The sequence below is a fragment of the Engystomops pustulosus genome, chromosome 3, assembly GCF_040894005.1.
Source record: "Engystomops pustulosus chromosome 3, aEngPut4.maternal, whole genome shotgun sequence".
NCBI lineage: Eukaryota > Metazoa > Chordata > Amphibia > Anura > Leptodactylidae > Engystomops > Engystomops pustulosus.
In genome coordinates this window covers 127,871,180-127,888,717 of record NC_092413.1, presented here as the reverse complement: position 1 = coordinate 127,888,717, position 17,538 = coordinate 127,871,180, and the positions used below count along the sequence as shown (strand labels likewise).

Below are 17,538 nucleotides of genomic sequence, written 5' to 3'. Positions count from 1 at the left end.
TAAGGGATGATATTGTCTTACAAATGGGAGGCGTGAAATGGTAGTAGATCTAATTCTGGTGGATAACGTTTGTTTTGACTCTTCTAGTAATTTCTGTGGATATCCCCTTTGTATAAATCTCTTTTCCATCTCTTCTAACCTGATTGTTTTAAGAGTGGGGTCCGAAACTATGCGGTCAACTCGTTGGAATTGAGATCTCGGAATCGATTTTTTAACTGAAAGGGGGTGGGCACTATCAAAATGTAAAAGGCTATTACGATCTGTATCCTTTCTAAAAATATCTGAAAGTAAGGTGCCATTTTCCTGTTTAAAGATTCTGGTGTCGAGAAAGGTTATGTCATGTTGACTATAAGTCATGGTAAACTTCAACTCTTCCCATACCGAATTTAGATCTTCCAAGAAGTTCAAAAGGGTGTCGAGTGGCCCCTCCCATATGCAAAATATATCGTCTATGAAACGCTTCCATGTTTTGGCATGGTTTACAAATAGCAAATTTTGATAGACGTATTGATTCTCGAAATGGGCCATAAACGAATTTGCATATGGGGGGGCCACATTCGACCCCATGGCCGTACCTCGTTTCTGTAAATAAAATTCATCTTGAAACATAAAGAAGTTATTATACAGAATTAATTTCAAGCTCTCTAAAATAAACATTTTACGTTCATTGTTATAGACACTATCTTGGAGTATCCATTCAATCGCAGTGAGGAGTGGCCCAAGCCAGGGCTTTCCCATAAAGTAAGCTGACCACGAATGCCACCTTAGACCTTTCTGTGACGAACTGTGTAGACATCAGCTTGATGTGCAGTGAGTATTGGGTGATGAAGCCCCTGTACAACTTGGCATCTCCGTCATACTTGGAGGGCACAGACCAGTGGTTCTCAACCTGTGGGTTGGGACCCCAGTGGGGGTCGAACAACCAAAACCGGGGGTCGCCTAAAGCCATTGGAGCCGCAATTTTATTGTGTTTTTACTGCTCATGTTGTGGTTTGGGGTCACCACAACATGAGGAACTGTATTGCGGGGTCACAGCATTAGAAAGGTTGAGAACCACTGGCATGACAAATGCCGTCTGGTTTTGGAAAAGTCGTGGTAGCAGAAGGTGCTGCAGGAACTGGTCGCTGCTGCTGCACGGCTAATAATTGCTGCATGATGGCGTTAAGCTGGTTAAGCTCCTGGGCCTGCATGGAAATCTGCTGGGACTACTGAGCCACGATGGTGGCAAGGTTAGGTTCTTTAGGAAGAGGTACCTTGGCAGGATTCATGGCCAGATCTTGCTGTCAGGATTGGTGGTGGGGGACTCACTGAACCTCTGCGAGCAAATACGTAAACCGACACCTGGTAGCGTAGTTTAAGTGGACTTTCTGCGGCGGGATACCACCAGGTCGCTCCATAGGCGCAACTTGCTTGCGGTAGTGGCAAATTAGCAGCGCACTGGCCCTTTAAATTTCACAGAGCAGGTGGACAGGAGACGGGCCACAGGAGCCATCGCTGGAACATGGACAGGTGAGCACAGTTGCAGCCACTGCGATGGGGGTTCCGCCATATAGGGGCAAACAGGTACGACCATGATCCGAGACATGGGTCGCAGGAGCACATGTGACACATCCTGAGGGAGCTGATCAGATAGAGAAGATCTGCAAGGAAGAATGGCAGAGGTTTCTCAAATCCAGGTGTGAAAAACTTGTTGCATCATTCCCAAGAAAACTCATGGCTGTACTAGTGCAAAAGGTGCTTTTACTCAATACTGAGCAAAGGGTTTGTGCACTTATGATCATGTGATATTTCAGTTTTTATTGTTATAAATTAACAAAATTATTATACTTTAAAATTATAAAACTAAAAAATTATAAAAATTAGCAGAGAGTAAATTAACGGGCAAAGAAATTTTAGCTTTTGGATCTTACCAATTGGCCGCAATGAAACAAAGAGTGAAAAATTTAACTGTACTGTATACCCACTGTATATGCACACTATAATACCAAATTTGGACATATGAAAGTGCCCCTCCACTTGAAGTATTTGTATCTTACCATTCTTCCTGTCTTACTGCTTCATTTATTTTTAATGTATGTTTTTCAGAGCTTATTCAGGGAAGTAACAAAATACATTAGTGTGCTTTATGTGGCCTGTTTTTGCCTTATGATTCTGTTTGTGTTATTTATTACTATAGCAACCTGTCTATTTGCTATTTTACACTGTTTTTTGGGTAGGAAAAAATGTGATAGTAGATAAAGAGACAACATTCAGTGATCTACAGAATTTTATAAAAGATTTATCTTTCTTTTTCAGAGTCAATTAGTGATCAGCTTCGTCATGCTCTATACACTTGTATTTTACGTTCCTTAGTCATCCTCACACAGTTAGCAGGATGTGAAATGGAATTTATTGAACCAGGCCTCTTCCTTTTATTAAATAAAGCACCAGATGGACTGCATGCCCAATGGAACAAATCTCTAGTTAATGAACATATGCTAAGAGATATGCTTTTCAGAGCTAGAATTCCAGCACAAATGTTGAGGTAAGATTAAAACTGTATACATTTTATTAAATATAAGATGTGTTACCACTTTCTGTAGAGAAATTAAATTCATTAATTTTCTATAATAATGAATGTATGACACCTTAGTAGTGAGATTTTTGTTATCTTACTACACAAGTATAAAGCTCAGTTAAATCCTAACTAAGGATTCAACAAAATTTTATAAATGAACAGTGCAGATCACAGTAATATAATAGTAGTAGAATATTTTTTTCCACCCCTTCATTTCATCTGTGCAGTTTTTGAGGCAAGCATAGCCAATTTCTAATCCTCTTACTACTGCTTGTTGACAGTTAGATATCTTAACTCATTTCTTTGAAGAACTCTTCATTTTTTAAACTATTCATTGGTTCATTGGAATTACTGGCATATAACATTTTGTACTGAAGGCCAAAGAACTCCAAAATGTATGAATGATTATAGCATACATAAAAACAAAGTACAATACAAACTTAATATATGGGTTTAGCTCCTTAGCCTGTGGTAGGTCTTAATTCTATGTCTGGCATTTAGGATGAAGCTGTTTTGTCAAAAATGTAGTATTTTTCAATGGCACCATTTGTAAGTAATTTTATAGTCTTGAAATGCATTGTATTCTAAAAGCAATATTGTTTGCCATTACCTGACATGACCTAGTAGGCAGAGGCTGATGCTGAAATGATGTAACTTGTCAAGTGCGATCAACCAAATTAGTTAGGCAGGTTCTTTCAAGATCATCTGTAAAAAAAATTGCTTTCGTAGTTTGTTGCAAGATATTTATGATTATATAATATGTAACTGAATTGTGGCTTTTTAATTTTTCTACATCTTTTACAGTCTTTTGAAAAACAGTTTTTATGTAATACAGGCTTTTGAGTGTTTTTCTTAATTGTTATATTTAATTGTTTTCATTTGATGAATTGATTGACTGAATTCATTTTTACAATATATCTAAGGGAATGGATTACTAGGAATTACTCAGAGCTGTTCTTTTATGTCACAGGTTTAAGTTGTCCCTCAAGTTCCAGATTCCAAATATTCTAATAGATCCTTCTATAGATGAAGCTGAAGATGCTATGCATCAGGTTGCAGTTTCCATCATCGATACCTGCATTTGTTTGAGCTGTTGGCCAGGAAAGAACCAAGGGCAATCTTTCCATGCACATATGTCTACAGATGAGCTGCTGCAGTACATTAAAACAAAGATTTTGGAATCAATAAGAGGTACCATTCATTTCACTCTGGTCACACACACACACACACACACACACACACATATATATATATATATATATATATATCAAAATAGAGTTGGAATTTACAAACTGTAATATTTTTTAGACAATACATTCATTTTGGCCAAAAATTAAACAGTTGCAATGTATTAAATGATGAAATACTCCACAAAGTTTGATACCCAATTACACCCGAGTATTCCAATACCCCATATGTGTTGGTAAACTACTGTATGGGGACACGGCCGGAACGGAAGCAGATCAGAGCAGATTTACATTGTTACATTTTACAGGTTTATTTTTTTGTTTATTTTTTGCGGGATAAGATCTACTTTTCAGGTACATTTTTGGGGGTACAATAGAAAATTGATGAGATTTTATTAACCCTTTTTGTGGTGGTGGTTCAAAAAGCATTAATTCTGGTTTTGGGTTTTTAGCATTTTTTTTCCAGCCATTCACCCTACCATAAAAATAATATGTTATCTTTAATCTATGGGTCACCACGATTATGGCGATATCCCATTTATATAGCTTATGTTTGACTTTGCAGAATATAGAACTCATTTTGTGAGAAATTTGCTTGTTTTTTCATCACAATGTAAGGGCACAGCATTTTGATTTTTTTGTTTACGGAGCTGTTTTGGGGTTTGTTTTTTGCAAGTCAAACTGTAATTTTTATTGGTAGCATTTCTGAGTTAATGTTACTTTTTGTTCACTGATGTATACTAATGTATCGCAAGCATATTACACAGCCTATGCATTCTGCATGGAACATCGTTGCTATGGTGCCTTGAGGTCGGTGGTCTATAGCAGTGATGGCGAACCTTTTAGGGCCTGAGTGCCCAAACTTCAACCAAAAGCCGCTTATTTATTGCAAAGTGCCAGCACAGCAATTTAAGCAGTAATTTATTTCTCCTTGTTCTTTGATAACTTTCAATCGTTCAGCCTCCTAAGGACACCAACACAGTTGAAAGGAGAAGGGCAAATTCGCCTATCATTGTAGGAAAATTCTGGAGAAAGATTCTTTGAGTCCTGTCTGGTGAACTTCATGCTGGGAGGATGGCCTGGGTGCCCACAGAAAGGTCTCCGAGTGCCGCCTCTGAAACCAGTGCCATAGGTTCGCCACCACTGGTCTATAGGGTTAAACAGCCGGGATTGCGATAGTTTCGATCCAGACTGTTACTGCGGGAGCCTGGCTTTTGCATGCTGCTGGGAACCCGGGGTGATCACAAAGGCTCAGCTTCTGAGCCAGGGCAATCACCATGACGTAACTGTATGTCATGGTGCGGCAACTGCCAGCACCTTGTTCGTACAGTTATGTCAGGGTGCGGGACAGGGTTAAAGTAAAATACCATTGTTGGATGTGCTTTGTGTGTTCATTTTTTTCTCTAAGATATTTATTGTGTATCAGTAATATTATGTTGATTTAACTTTAAGCAAATACTATGAATGGCGGTAACAAGTTATTTAGTAATTTTGCTTGTGTGTGGTTTTAAAAAATAGTATTAATTACATATATTTGTGTATGAGATGTTAGATATTTTGTTTATATTCTCATAGGCTTAAACCCCTTGGTTAGGAAGCAAGTGTTCACCCTAAGCTGCTACAACTTCTTGTGGGCGGATAACATGTATAGACAAAGCCAGGAGTTTTTAGCTGGTAACCCAAGCAGTGCTGCAATACACAAAGAAGTAAAACATTTTCTCACGATTGAAGAACAAATTAAAGAATACCCTGAAGTAAGCATAAAACATTGTTTTAAATAATCAAAACCTTATGATGGCATTGTCCCAATGTTGTAATTTGTTGTTTGTTCACACACTGTAATAGAGGTCAAGTTTCCATTGTAGGGATCAGTAGGGAACATGAAAGCAAACTATTTACTGTAACAGTAAACAAAGTTTAGAATAAACACATGTTTACATGTAGGCATTGACAAGTAAAATTAGAAATCTTGATACTCAGTATTGTTTAATTATGGCTGCCTTTTCCTCTCAGTGTTACAATTATTTTAATGCAATATAATTTTGATACATTGATATATGCTGTACTTTTCTTTCCAGGTTTTACAGTTAGGCTGTATTTCTCTTGATTACTCATTAATAAAGGAGACATTAAAAGGGTTTGTTGGAAGTTGGAAGTCTCATTATGCTACTATTTTACATCAGCATGTGAAAGTAAGTGAATCTCTACCAGTAAGTGAATCTCTACCAGTCTTATATGTAAAATATATAATTATTATTTGTATCAGTGTTTATTGTCATATGCTTCTTTCAGGAAGAACTTCTACTTGTCGTACAATATCGAGAGAAAGCATGGAAGCAGCTCACCATGTCGGTAGAAAGCCTGGAGCAGTTAAATTCTGTTTTAAAACTTCTTGAAGAACTACAAAATATGGAAAATAAGATTGATGAAGTGTACCAACCAATAGAAATCACATATGAACAACTAAGGTATTTCTGTAGGACGCCATTTTTGATTATATTTTAAAGTACTGTGTGTAGATACAATACTAGAACCAAGCTAACTACATACAGTGATATATGTATTTATTTATTTGCATTTTAAAGTGAGAAATAGCTATTCGGTCTCTCAGGCAAACAAGACTTAATACTTGGTGGGAATACCCTTGTTGGCAGCTCAGCAGTTTTTTGTAGTTGATGATGAGGTTTGCGCACATGTCAGGAAGAATTTTGGTCCACTCCTCTTTGCAGATTATCTCTAAATCATTAAAATTTTGAGGGTGTTACTTAGCAACTTTGCTTCGGCCCCTCAATAAGTTTTCTATGTTTTCTAAGTTTTTCTTAATGTGCTTCTTATTGAGCCACTTCTTTGTTGACTTGGCTGTGTATGTTTTGTATTGTCTTGCTGGAACACCCAGCCACAACCCATATTTAATGTGCTGGCAGAGGGAAAGAGGTCGTTGCTCAGAATTTTATGGTAAATGGCTCACCCATTCTCCCATTGATGTAGTGAAGTAGTCCTGTGCCCTAAGCAGATAAACACACCCAAAACATAATGGGCCAGAACAATTTAACTGGCTGCACCAGGTTTCACTTATTTCATATACAAATTATTTTTAGTGCTCCTAATGACTCTTGATTTTTTATTTATGACAGCATAATTTGAAAGTGACCTTTTCTTTAAAGTGCATCTGTAAAGGAGTGCATAAGAGATTTTCTAGGCTTTTATCTGGACACCACTTAGGCTACAGATATGAAGTATTGACTTCACAGAGTGGCCATTTAGTTTTTTTTCAGGATAGTATCAATATTAGATTATTGATTGGTGTCTCAGTCTGAAACAAGATGTATATTCCCTGAAGCTGAGTATGTTGAATGTATTGTTTTAGTTACTACTCATTTGGGTTACTTTTTATAAGAACCATTAGATGCAGCTATCTTTTCTACTAGTTATGGTTGTATTTAGTGGTCCCAAAAATCCTCATTTGCATACTGTGTAGTAGCTGAACTTACTGAAGCAATTGCCAAGCAAAAGGAAGTATAGTTAAAGGAAACCTGTCACCAGGGAGCCATTGTTAGCTGGTGACAGGTTCCCACAGATACAATACTGTATTTCCCACACATTTTTGAAATAGCTCTGCGTTATATAGTTATTGAAATAATCAAACTTTAACTGGCTCCCTGCCAGATTGAACAGCCAAGTCCTGGGGAGAGGGGAACTACTGAGACCACTTATATGTTTAGAAAACAAAGCATAACATTTTATTACCAAAAACATTTCTCATAGTCATTAAATATATTGAAACTAGGCCAAAAATAATTTCTTACATAACCTACATTTTGTTGAGTATTTAGTACTAAAGTTCATAAATATTAATATGTTAATCTCTATATCAGAAATATCTCTATACTGCAAAAAACAGAGAACTGTTTCTGTTTACAGATCCTATCAGCTGCGCATCCCAAGAGAAGAAGTGAATGATGTAACTAACTTGAGAAATAAATGGGTTGAATTGATGGATCTTACTGTTACTGTGAGTGAAAATCTAATCTTAAAGTTTCTGTTTTCTTGCAGGAACATTGTCACTACTGCATAATGCCATACAGAATACATTCTTAGAGTGGGATTGTTTTTAGAAGAAACCACACATGTTATCTAACTTGTAAACTAATAATTGTTAATATTTCACCTCTTAAAGTAAAACATCTTGTCAGGCCCCGTTCTGAAATTCCAGTCTTGGATCCTCATTTATAAGTGAATTGAAGGATCAGTTTATATTCAATTTTATAGAACAATTAGTGATATCCATGAAATTAATTTTTTTCCAGTAGTTTTTTTTATAAATTTTTAAGATATTTCTACATGTTAATTACACTTTTTCTAAGAGCCATATTAATCTGGCAGATTCAATGGCAGGACAATAAAGTTTCTTTTTAGCATATTTTTATAGGTATCTTCTGTTACAGCCCTGAAATTGACAATTCAACAAAAATAGTCCCATTTCTGGCAAAATTTTCTTTAGTGGGCATGGCTAGCTCATTCAGCTAATATATAAACTGAGCTCGGACTTGATGTTTTAAACTGGTGTGGGAAAATGAAAGCTGACTCTAACATTTTTCTCATAAAGCAAGGAGGTAATCTTGTGTATTTTCCTTTTACAGGTAAAGGACAAATTACTGAAGGAGAAACAGGATATCTTTAAGCAGGAACTTGACAAGCAAGTAAAAGTAAGAGTGCATTTTATAAAGCTTACATCATATTTTAATATAGCATCTCCCAAACTACTGTGGGTGAAATGTACATCAATTATGTTATTACAAAATCAGTTCTTTTAAGAGCAATCATTTTGATCTAACATTGTACAGTTGAAATTTGTGTGTTGAATATTAATAAAAATGTATAGAAAATTATTTATAGAAACTATACACATTATAATGTGGAGCTTTTAGTGATTGCTGTGCGACTTAAAAGAACATTAGGAAAAAAAGAATAGCTTTACTTATATATCAAACTTGTGACCATTATGTGATAAGTTTCCATGTTGTAACCATTAATTGTAAACAATTTTTCTTATTGACAGTAAATTAATGTTTACATTTATTGTATAAAATAAAGTCCCTTGGCCTCAATGTGACAGAATTTCAGCCACTATGTACCATTTACAACACTGGTCCCCTACTTAAGAACACTCGACTTGCATACGACCCCTAGTTACAAACGGACCTCTGGATATTGGTAATTTATTGTGCTTTAGTCCTAGGCTACAAAAAACAGCTGTAACAGTTATCAAAGTTGTCTGTAATGAAGCTTTATTGTTAATATTGATTCTTATGACAACCCAACATTTTTAAAATCCATTTGTCACTGAGACCAAAAAAGTTCTAGCTGGGATTACAATGATAAAATATACAGTTCCGACTTCCATACAAATTCAACTTAAGAACAAACCTACAGACCCTATCTTGTATGTAACCTGGGGACTGCCTGTACTATATAAGAGTAGAAGTGTTGTACATACAAGATATGAGTAGTAATACTATGCACTGACAATACATACAGAGAAGAGGTAGTAATATTGGGCAGTATCAATTTTGGATGGGTTTTCTTGTACTCCGGTCTATTGCCCAAACTGCCCATTAGTATTATGGGCTTATTCATTTCAGTTTGATAAATTCATTGACATTTATTCACAGAGCTTTATTGTGGAGGTGATCCAGTTTAGAAATCGATTTGATACACAAGGGCCGGCAGCCCCAGGTGTAAAACCAGAGGAAGCTGTGACAAGGTTACATGATTTCAATGAGAGGTATGTTCTGAAAACACTAAATGACAGATTTTATATAAGCCTATGAACTCTTAAAAATGCAACTATTGTTCTTTTCCAGGTCATGTTGTATTTTTTATTGTCTCCCTTTTGTTGTGAATATAATATATTGAAGAATGTACCACTTACCTTAGGCTTTAAAGCATAACTGTCATTTGAGATAATTTTTATATTGTGTCTGGGGGGGTATGTGGTGAACATTTTTTGAATATACTTCATTAGCGAATACTCTTTGAATGGAACCTTTTACCAGGGACCTAATTTTCACTAAAGACAGGTTACAGAAGCCCATTACAGCTGCATTGCAAACATGCCTCCTCTAAGCATTTGTATTACAATATATTTGTGTGTTATAACTTACCCTGCATCCTGACAGAATCATATGTGTAGTCCTAGGGGTTGGGCTCTAGTTTGGATGCATTTTGAAAAACAACATGTGACTTGTCTGTGCTGCAGACTTCTCATCTCTTGCGCCCCACCTTTGTGCTCTTGTACAGCTCCCAAGAACTGAGTAGTCTGCAGCACAGACATGTCACTTAAAGGAAACCTATCAGTTAGAATGGCAGGGGTAAGCAGTAAGTACCGAGCACCAGCTCAGGGTGAGCTGGTGCCGGTACTTACTTTCGTTAGTGTTAATAACCGCTGTATCGCGGTTTTAACACTGTTTAAACTTTAGAGCAGAATAGGCTTCGGCGCTGCGCTCGACCGTGCGCGTGCAACCTCTCCGGCATTTCCTATGTAGGCGCGCGCACGATCGTGCGCACGCAGCGCCGAAGCCTCTTCTGCTCTAAAGTTTAAACAGTGTTAAAACCGCGATACTGCGGTTATTAACACTAACGAAACTAAGCACCGGCACCAGCTCACCCTGAGCTGGTGCTCGGTACTTACTGCTTACCCCTACCATTCTAAATGGTAGGTTTCCTTTAAGCTTTGAAAATACTGCTCATAGCATACTGCAGCCAGAGAGAGAGCAGAAAGAGTTAACACTCACTCACAGCTGTGCAATAGTAATGTAGAAGTAACGTAACCTAGGGGCACACTGCCGCCTTTTTCATTACAAACTAAGGAGAACTTCTTAATGAGGTATTTTAGAAAAATGTTCACAACACTCCTCCACACACAATATCAACAATCATCTGAAATAACAGTTCCGCATTAAAGTATTGCAAAAAATAGGCATTAGGCCTTGTATTAGGTATTGCACATTACAGCTGGGGTTTCTGCGCTAAATGGTTGAATCCATTTGTCTATCTTTAAGAACATGACTGAAGCACTGGCTTTCATGTCCAAAAACAATATATAAAATAGACTCGGGTACATATTAAACACTTGCGATTCATAAATGAACCTTGTTCTGTATGTGTCCAGGTACAGAACAATTTCTACTCAGAGTTAAATCTGTACAATAAATTCTTAGAGTTATGGAATGTTCGCAGTGTGGGAGTTGGAAACTTAGTTGAAAGATTACAGTAAACTGTAATTGTAACCAGACCTGTTATAGTCATTTAAAACTAAAGCTTTCACCTTTCTTCTCAAATTCATCCTGTGAACATCTGCTGAAGTATTTTATGCATTTGTTTTAACATTTGTTGTGATATCATTCATGGCAAAATATTATTACTCTCTACAGATACCAGGCTTATGATGCTAAGAGGAAAACCCTGAACTCAGTGCAAAAACTTTTCAATATTGTTCCAAAGGCATTTTATGAGTTGGACAGGACTGGAAAGGTATAAAAAATTCCATATATGAATAATACATAAAAAACAAACAGCTTAATGTTTTCAAATCTTATTAAACCTTTGTTCTGAACTTTTTTCTTAAACTGAGCTGGTTGCAGATAGATAAAAATAAAGAAAAGCTTATTTTACATGTTAAAAGACTTCCCTTTCCAGCATATTATATGACCACAGGCCCTAGTGTTTATGTAAATAGAGAATTTTCCAGACTCAAAGGATTAGAAGCCCTGGGAACTGATGAAATAGAAAACGGGCAGATACATTTTGGAGTAAAAATCAAATTACGGAGGAAGAACAGAAAATAAAATATATGGCTTTGATAAGATATATTATAGAGTTTGTTGCGTTCACTCTTTTGATTAGTTAGAAACCATTTACAGCCTATATATTGAATATTTCTAGCAAACATTTTAAGCTTATAGTAAACACAGTAAAATGTTTATCACTAAATGTATTTATTGCGTGTATAAGATTACATCTGTTAATTTGTTTTTGTTTTAGGATTTGGAGCTTCTAGGAACACTGTATATCTTGTTTCAGAAGTTCATTGAGTTTGACCAACGATTCCGGAACACACTTTGGGCTGATGTAGACCTTAAAATGAATAACCAGGAGGTATACTTTTCATATTTTTTTATGGTACATTGTTACACTTATGTCTCATGCAAAATTCCAAATACAATTTAGTGAAAGTGAAAGACGAAAATATTGGCATCATAATGGGATATCCTGTTTTCCCATTCCATTCACCCTTTATGGGCCAGAGAGAAACAGATGATGTTTCTGGGTTGTGTTCTTGAGTCTCATAGCTAGAGATGGGCGAATTTGTTGAAATCCGATTCGACCCGATTTGCCGAATTTTTGGAAAACATTTGATTCGACCCAAATCGAATCATGATGAATCACATTAAAAAAACAGGTATTTTCTGGCTGCAGAGAGCCTGTAGGGTGTTGTAGAACGTTGTGCCATGCTTAAATATGCATAGGGAGCGTGGTTTGGTCTTCAAACAATGTTGTGTTTTAGTATGACACGCACATGACAGCCTCCGCTCTTAGAATTGCTTCACTCTTCAATTCCATGGGCACTTAGAGAGGCCAACCTCACCAAATAAGCGAAGCTGCAATGCAGCCTGACAAAGTAACGTCTGTTCCTGCTTGAAAGGACTGAGCTGAGGGCCAAGATCCCACTATTACATCAAAGAGTGCACTCTTTTTACACTGACATCAGATGATTCCATACATGACGACAGAACCTGTTCTGTTAAACGCTGATACATGTAGAAACCCCCCAAAAGAGGGGAGAGGGTGTCGGCAGTAATATTGCATTGACGTCACTGATCATTTTGCCCTTCTTTTCATCCGTCAGTGTCCTATTTCAATCAGTCAATAATCCATCATCAATATTGCTAAAGCCAAAAACAAACAGGAGTGGATCCACTCCTGCTTTGGCTTTCAATCCTGAAGCTTTTCATTCCTTCTGACCAAACATAGTGGCAACAAGTGGTGAGGGGGGAAAACAGCATTATCGAAATCACAGGGTGTTCCAGGGAGACAGCGGTCAGTTGGCATCAGCACGAGTAGGCCACAGAGTGGCACAATGAATTTGAAGTTTGAAATGAATTTGAAGTTTGAAATGAATTTGAAGTTTGAAATGAATTTGAAGTTTGAAATGAATTTGAAGTTTGAAATGAATTTGAAGTTTGAAATGAATTTGAAGTTTGAAATGAATTCGAAGTTTGAAATGAATTCATAGAAAAAAAAATGTCATTTAAATTTGAAGATTAGAGACGCCACATGCATCATCCACTATAGTTTTCCCTTAAATATCATGTCTTTGCCAAAAAAGAACTTCAAAGGTGGCAGTGGCACCAGCGGCATGAAGTCATAGAGTGGCACGACGACAAATTCTTTAGGTGGCAGCAACATGGCAGGCCACAGTGTGGCACAATGAATTTGAAGTTTGAAATGAATTCAAAGTTTGAAATAAATTCGAAGTTGAAATTTTTAATTTAAATTTGAAGATTAGAGATGCCACATGCATCATTCATTACAATTTCCCTGAAAATATTATGTCTTTGCCAAAAAAGAACTTCATAGGTGAAGGTGCCAGCAGGGTGGAGGTGGGTGACAATTCCAACCCCTGGTAAAGATGGTGGGGGGCAGATGGAGCAACTGGCAGCAGATGTGTGGCATCAGGCGGGTGGCAGCAGGAGCAGCATGAGGTCAGAGAGTGGCACAATGAAAAATTCCTTAGGTCGCGGCTACATAGTAGGCCACAGTGTGGCAAAATGTTAGAGCGTGGAGGCGGCAGTGGCAGCAGCAGCATGAGGTCAGCAAGTGGCTAAATGAAAAATTCTTTACAGGGCAGCGACTTGGTAGGACACAGTGTGGCACAATGTTAGAGCATGGAGGTGGCAGTGGCAACAGCAGCATGAGGTCAGAGAGTGGCACAATGAAAAATTCGGGAGGTGGCAGCAACATGGTAGGCCACAGTGTGGCTCAATGATAGAGCGTGGAGGTGCCAGCAGCAGCAGGAGGTAGAAATGACAAACAATGAGTGTGGAGGTGGGTGACAATTCCAGTCCCTGGTAAAGATGGTGGGAGGCAGGTGGAGCAACTGGCAGCAGATGTGTGGCATCAGGCGGGTGGCAGCATCAGAATAGTGGCTGAGGCAGGCAGTTAGGATCCAGACTAATTTCTCAACGTTTGGGGGGAGGCGTCATGACTGACCTCATCTCATATGATGTGTTGAAATCCAGGCCGATCCACGCCTGATTCATCTTGAAAAAGGTCAGTCTCTCCACATTACAGGTGGACAAGCGGGTTCTCCTTTGGGTAGAGATGGCCCCCGCCGCACTGAACACCCACTCTGATGCCACACTACTGGCCGGGCAGGACAGCTTCTCTAATGCAAAATCCACTAGTTGTGGTCACACCTCAAGTTTGGCAGCCCAGTAGTCCAGTGGATCCTCTACCTGGGGTGGTAGAGTGCTGTCAAAGTAGGCGGGTGGCAGCAGGAGCAGCATGAGGTCAGAGAGTGGCACAATGAAAAATTCCTTAGGTCGCAGCAACATAGTAGGCCACAGTGTGGCAAAATGTTAGAGCGTGGAGGCAGCAGTGGCAGCAGCAGCATGAGGTCAGCAAGTGGCTAAGTGAAAAATTCTTTACAGGGCAGCGACTTGGTAGGACACAGTGTGGCACAATGTTAGAGCATGGAGGTGGCAGTGGCAACAGCAGCATGAGGTCAGAGAGTGGCACAATGAAAAATTCGGGAGGTGGCAGCAACATGGTAGGCCACAGTGTGGCTCAATGATAGAGCGTGGAGGTGCCAGCAGCAGCAGGAGGTAGAAATGACAAACAATGAGTGTGGAGGTGGGTAACAATTCCAGTCCCTGGTAAAGATGGTGGGAGGCAGATGGAGCAACTGGCAGCAGATGTGTGGCATCAAGCGGGTGGCAGCATCAGAATAGTGGCTGAGGCAGGTAGTTAGGATCCAGACTAATTTCTCAACGTTTGGGGGGAGGCGTCATGACTGACCTCATCTCATATGGTGTGTTGAAATCCAGGCCGATCCATGCCTGATTCATCTTGAAAAAGGTCAGTCTCTCCACATTACGGGTGGACAAGCGGGTTCTCCTTTGGGTAGAGACGGCCCCCGCCGCACTGAACACCCACTCTGATGCCACACTACTGGCCGGGCAGGACAGCTTCTCTAATGCAAAATCCACTAGTTGTGGTCACACCTCAAGTTTGGCTGCCCAGTAGTCCAGTGGATCCTCTACCTGGCGTGGTAGAGTGCTGTCAAAGTAGGCCACCACCTGTTGGCGCAGGGTCTGCTCCATGTCCTGCGGCTTCTTGTTGCGACTGCCTACCTCACTAGATGGGTGAAGGAAGCTGCTCATTAAGGACTCCAGACTTAAGCTGCTGCTGATGGAGCTGCTACTGCTCCTACCCCCAATCTCTCCACCGCAGCCGTGGCATTAGTACGTGAGCAATGACTGGAAGGAATCCCCTGGGCAGACCTGATAGAGGATGGACAATGGCACACGTAGGCAGTGGCCAACTGTCTTCACAGTATATCTCTACAGTATGCCAGTTGTTCCTCCCTCTCGGCAGCTGAAAAAAGGCACCCATTTTTGAATGGTAGTGAGGGTCCAAGAGGGTGGAGAGCCAAATGTCATCCCTATGCCGAATGTTGACTATACGGTTGTCACTAGTTCGGCAAAGCAGCGGGCCATCTGCACAAGTGACTCTGAGGGACTCCCGACCTCGATCTCCACAGTATACTGCCACGGTCCTTCTGGGTCATCTGCCTTGTCTTCTACCTCCTCCGGATGCTCCTGCTCCTCCTCTCCAGTCACCTGAGTAGAAAAACCACTGATTTCACCAGACTCTGCTTGTGCTCCAATGTCCTCCTCCTCCACCAGTTCAGCCCCCACCGGACTCATGTGGCGAGAAGATGTAGTCGCCACTTCTCCAGTGCCCTGACTAGACTGATTTTGCAGAATCTGTTCCAGGACATGAAGCAGTGGAATGATGTTCTTCATCCCACAGTCCTGGCAACTGACAAATAACATGGCCTTTTAAAAGGGCGTAAGCAAACGGCAGGTATCACGCATGAGTTGCCAGTGGCTGACATCAAAGTTACACGGGTGAGTACTCCTGTCCGCTTGCATCATCAAAAAATCATTAATGGCTTTTCTCTGTTCATACCATTGGTCTAACATATGGAGGCAGGAATTCCAATAGGTGGAAACATCGCATATCAGCCTATGCTGGGGGAGGCCGTTCTGCCGCTGAAAAACGAGGAGGGTGTGCTCGGTTTTGTAAGAATGGCTGAAGTGCATGCACAGCTTCCTGGCCATTTTTAGAATGTCTTGCAGACGGATGCAAAACATCAGGAACCTGTTGACAGCCAGATTAAACACGTGCGCATGGACCATCCCTCCTCGGTGCAGCGCGGACACCATTTTCCTCCCATTGTCTGTCACCATGGTTCCGATTTGCAGTTATTGCGGAAAAAGCCACACATTGATTTCTTCTTGCATGATGCGGAGTAGTTCCTCCCCTGTGTGACTTCGTTCGCCCAGGCAAACCAGGTGTAGAACTGCGTGACACCGCTGTGCCCTGCACATGTGGTTTGATGGGGCAGCAGGTGGTGTTGGAGAAGGAGGAGGACATTAGCGCAGGAGCAGCAGTTTGACAACGTGGAGGAGAAAGCGGCATCTCCTTTTCAAGTTGTTGGTGTGGCTGGGCGGGAAGCACATTCACCCAGTGGGCCTTAAAGGACATGTACTGGCCCTGACCATATTTACAGCTCCACACATCCGCGCTGCCGTGCACCTTTTAAGAAACCGATAAGCTTAAGGACTGGCTCACCTTCTGTTCTACATATCTGTGAAGGGCTGGTACTGCCTTTTGGAAAAGAAATTTCGGCTTGGAACTCTCCACCTCAGTTCGGCACAAGCCATTAGTTCTCTGAAGGGTGCAGGGTACACAACTTGGGAGAGACTGCAGTACCAGCAACTTGGACAGGAACACGGTCAGCTTCTGCACCTTAGGATGGCTGGATGCATACAGTTGTCTCTGTGTAATTGCCTCGCTCAACGATTGGTGGCGCCATGCATAGCGAGGAGCAGGAGCATCTGGAGCGGGAGATGATGTCAAAGACAAACAGCTCCCTTCAGCTAAGGTGCTGGAGCCTTGAGTGGCTGAAGTGGCATGTGTGCCACTAGGTGCTGCTGCTATTGCTGCGCCGGCAGGATGGACCACCACATCTGAGATCCGTTTCTCCCAGGCCATTGGATAGTGATGCTGCATGTGTTGACCCAGGGCCGTGTTGCCAACGTTAGCTCCCTGGCCACGCTTCACTTTCTGCCCGCAGTTTCAACATATACACACGCTCGGCTTCTCTGGTGTTTTAACAAAAAAAACTGTCACACCACCGAGATGGTGATTTTACCACCAACACTCTGCCCTGAGTGACTACTACCACCGCTGCCTCGCTGAGCCCCTGTGCCACTGCTTACTTGGACCTGCGAATCGGGATTTGTACCCCATGGCCGTTTGGCTCCTGTCCTCGCATTGCTGCCACCCTGCTGACTCACGGTCACAGTAGTAACTTGCTGCCTGCTCCGCTGCTTGATGCGTAAGCTGACACTCTCTTCGCCCGACGATAATGAATCCCTTGCTACACCCATGTGAGATCGGCTACATCATTGTCAATTTGCATTTCCCTGTCACTGCTATTCT

At 40.5% G+C, this 17,538-nt stretch overlaps 1 protein-coding gene across 1 annotated transcript in view; it reads left to right on the top strand.

The window, feature by feature from the left end:
• LOC140121911 (dynein axonemal heavy chain 5-like) overlaps positions 1-17,538 on the top strand; it is a 200,949-nt gene that overhangs the window by 53,317 nt on the left and 130,094 nt on the right. The window contains exons 23-32 of the mRNA XM_072142073.1: positions 2,296-2,524; positions 3,528-3,748; positions 5,320-5,498; positions 5,823-5,936; positions 6,037-6,212; positions 7,666-7,756; positions 8,385-8,450; positions 9,417-9,529; positions 11,178-11,277; positions 11,788-11,901. Of these exons, the coding sequence (XP_071998174.1) occupies positions 2,296-2,524; positions 3,528-3,748; positions 5,320-5,498; positions 5,823-5,936; positions 6,037-6,212; positions 7,666-7,756; positions 8,385-8,450; positions 9,417-9,529; positions 11,178-11,277; positions 11,788-11,901 (1,403 nt within the window). The remainder of the gene's footprint in view (positions 1-2,295; positions 2,525-3,527; positions 3,749-5,319; positions 5,499-5,822; positions 5,937-6,036; positions 6,213-7,665; positions 7,757-8,384; positions 8,451-9,416; positions 9,530-11,177; positions 11,278-11,787; positions 11,902-17,538) is intronic.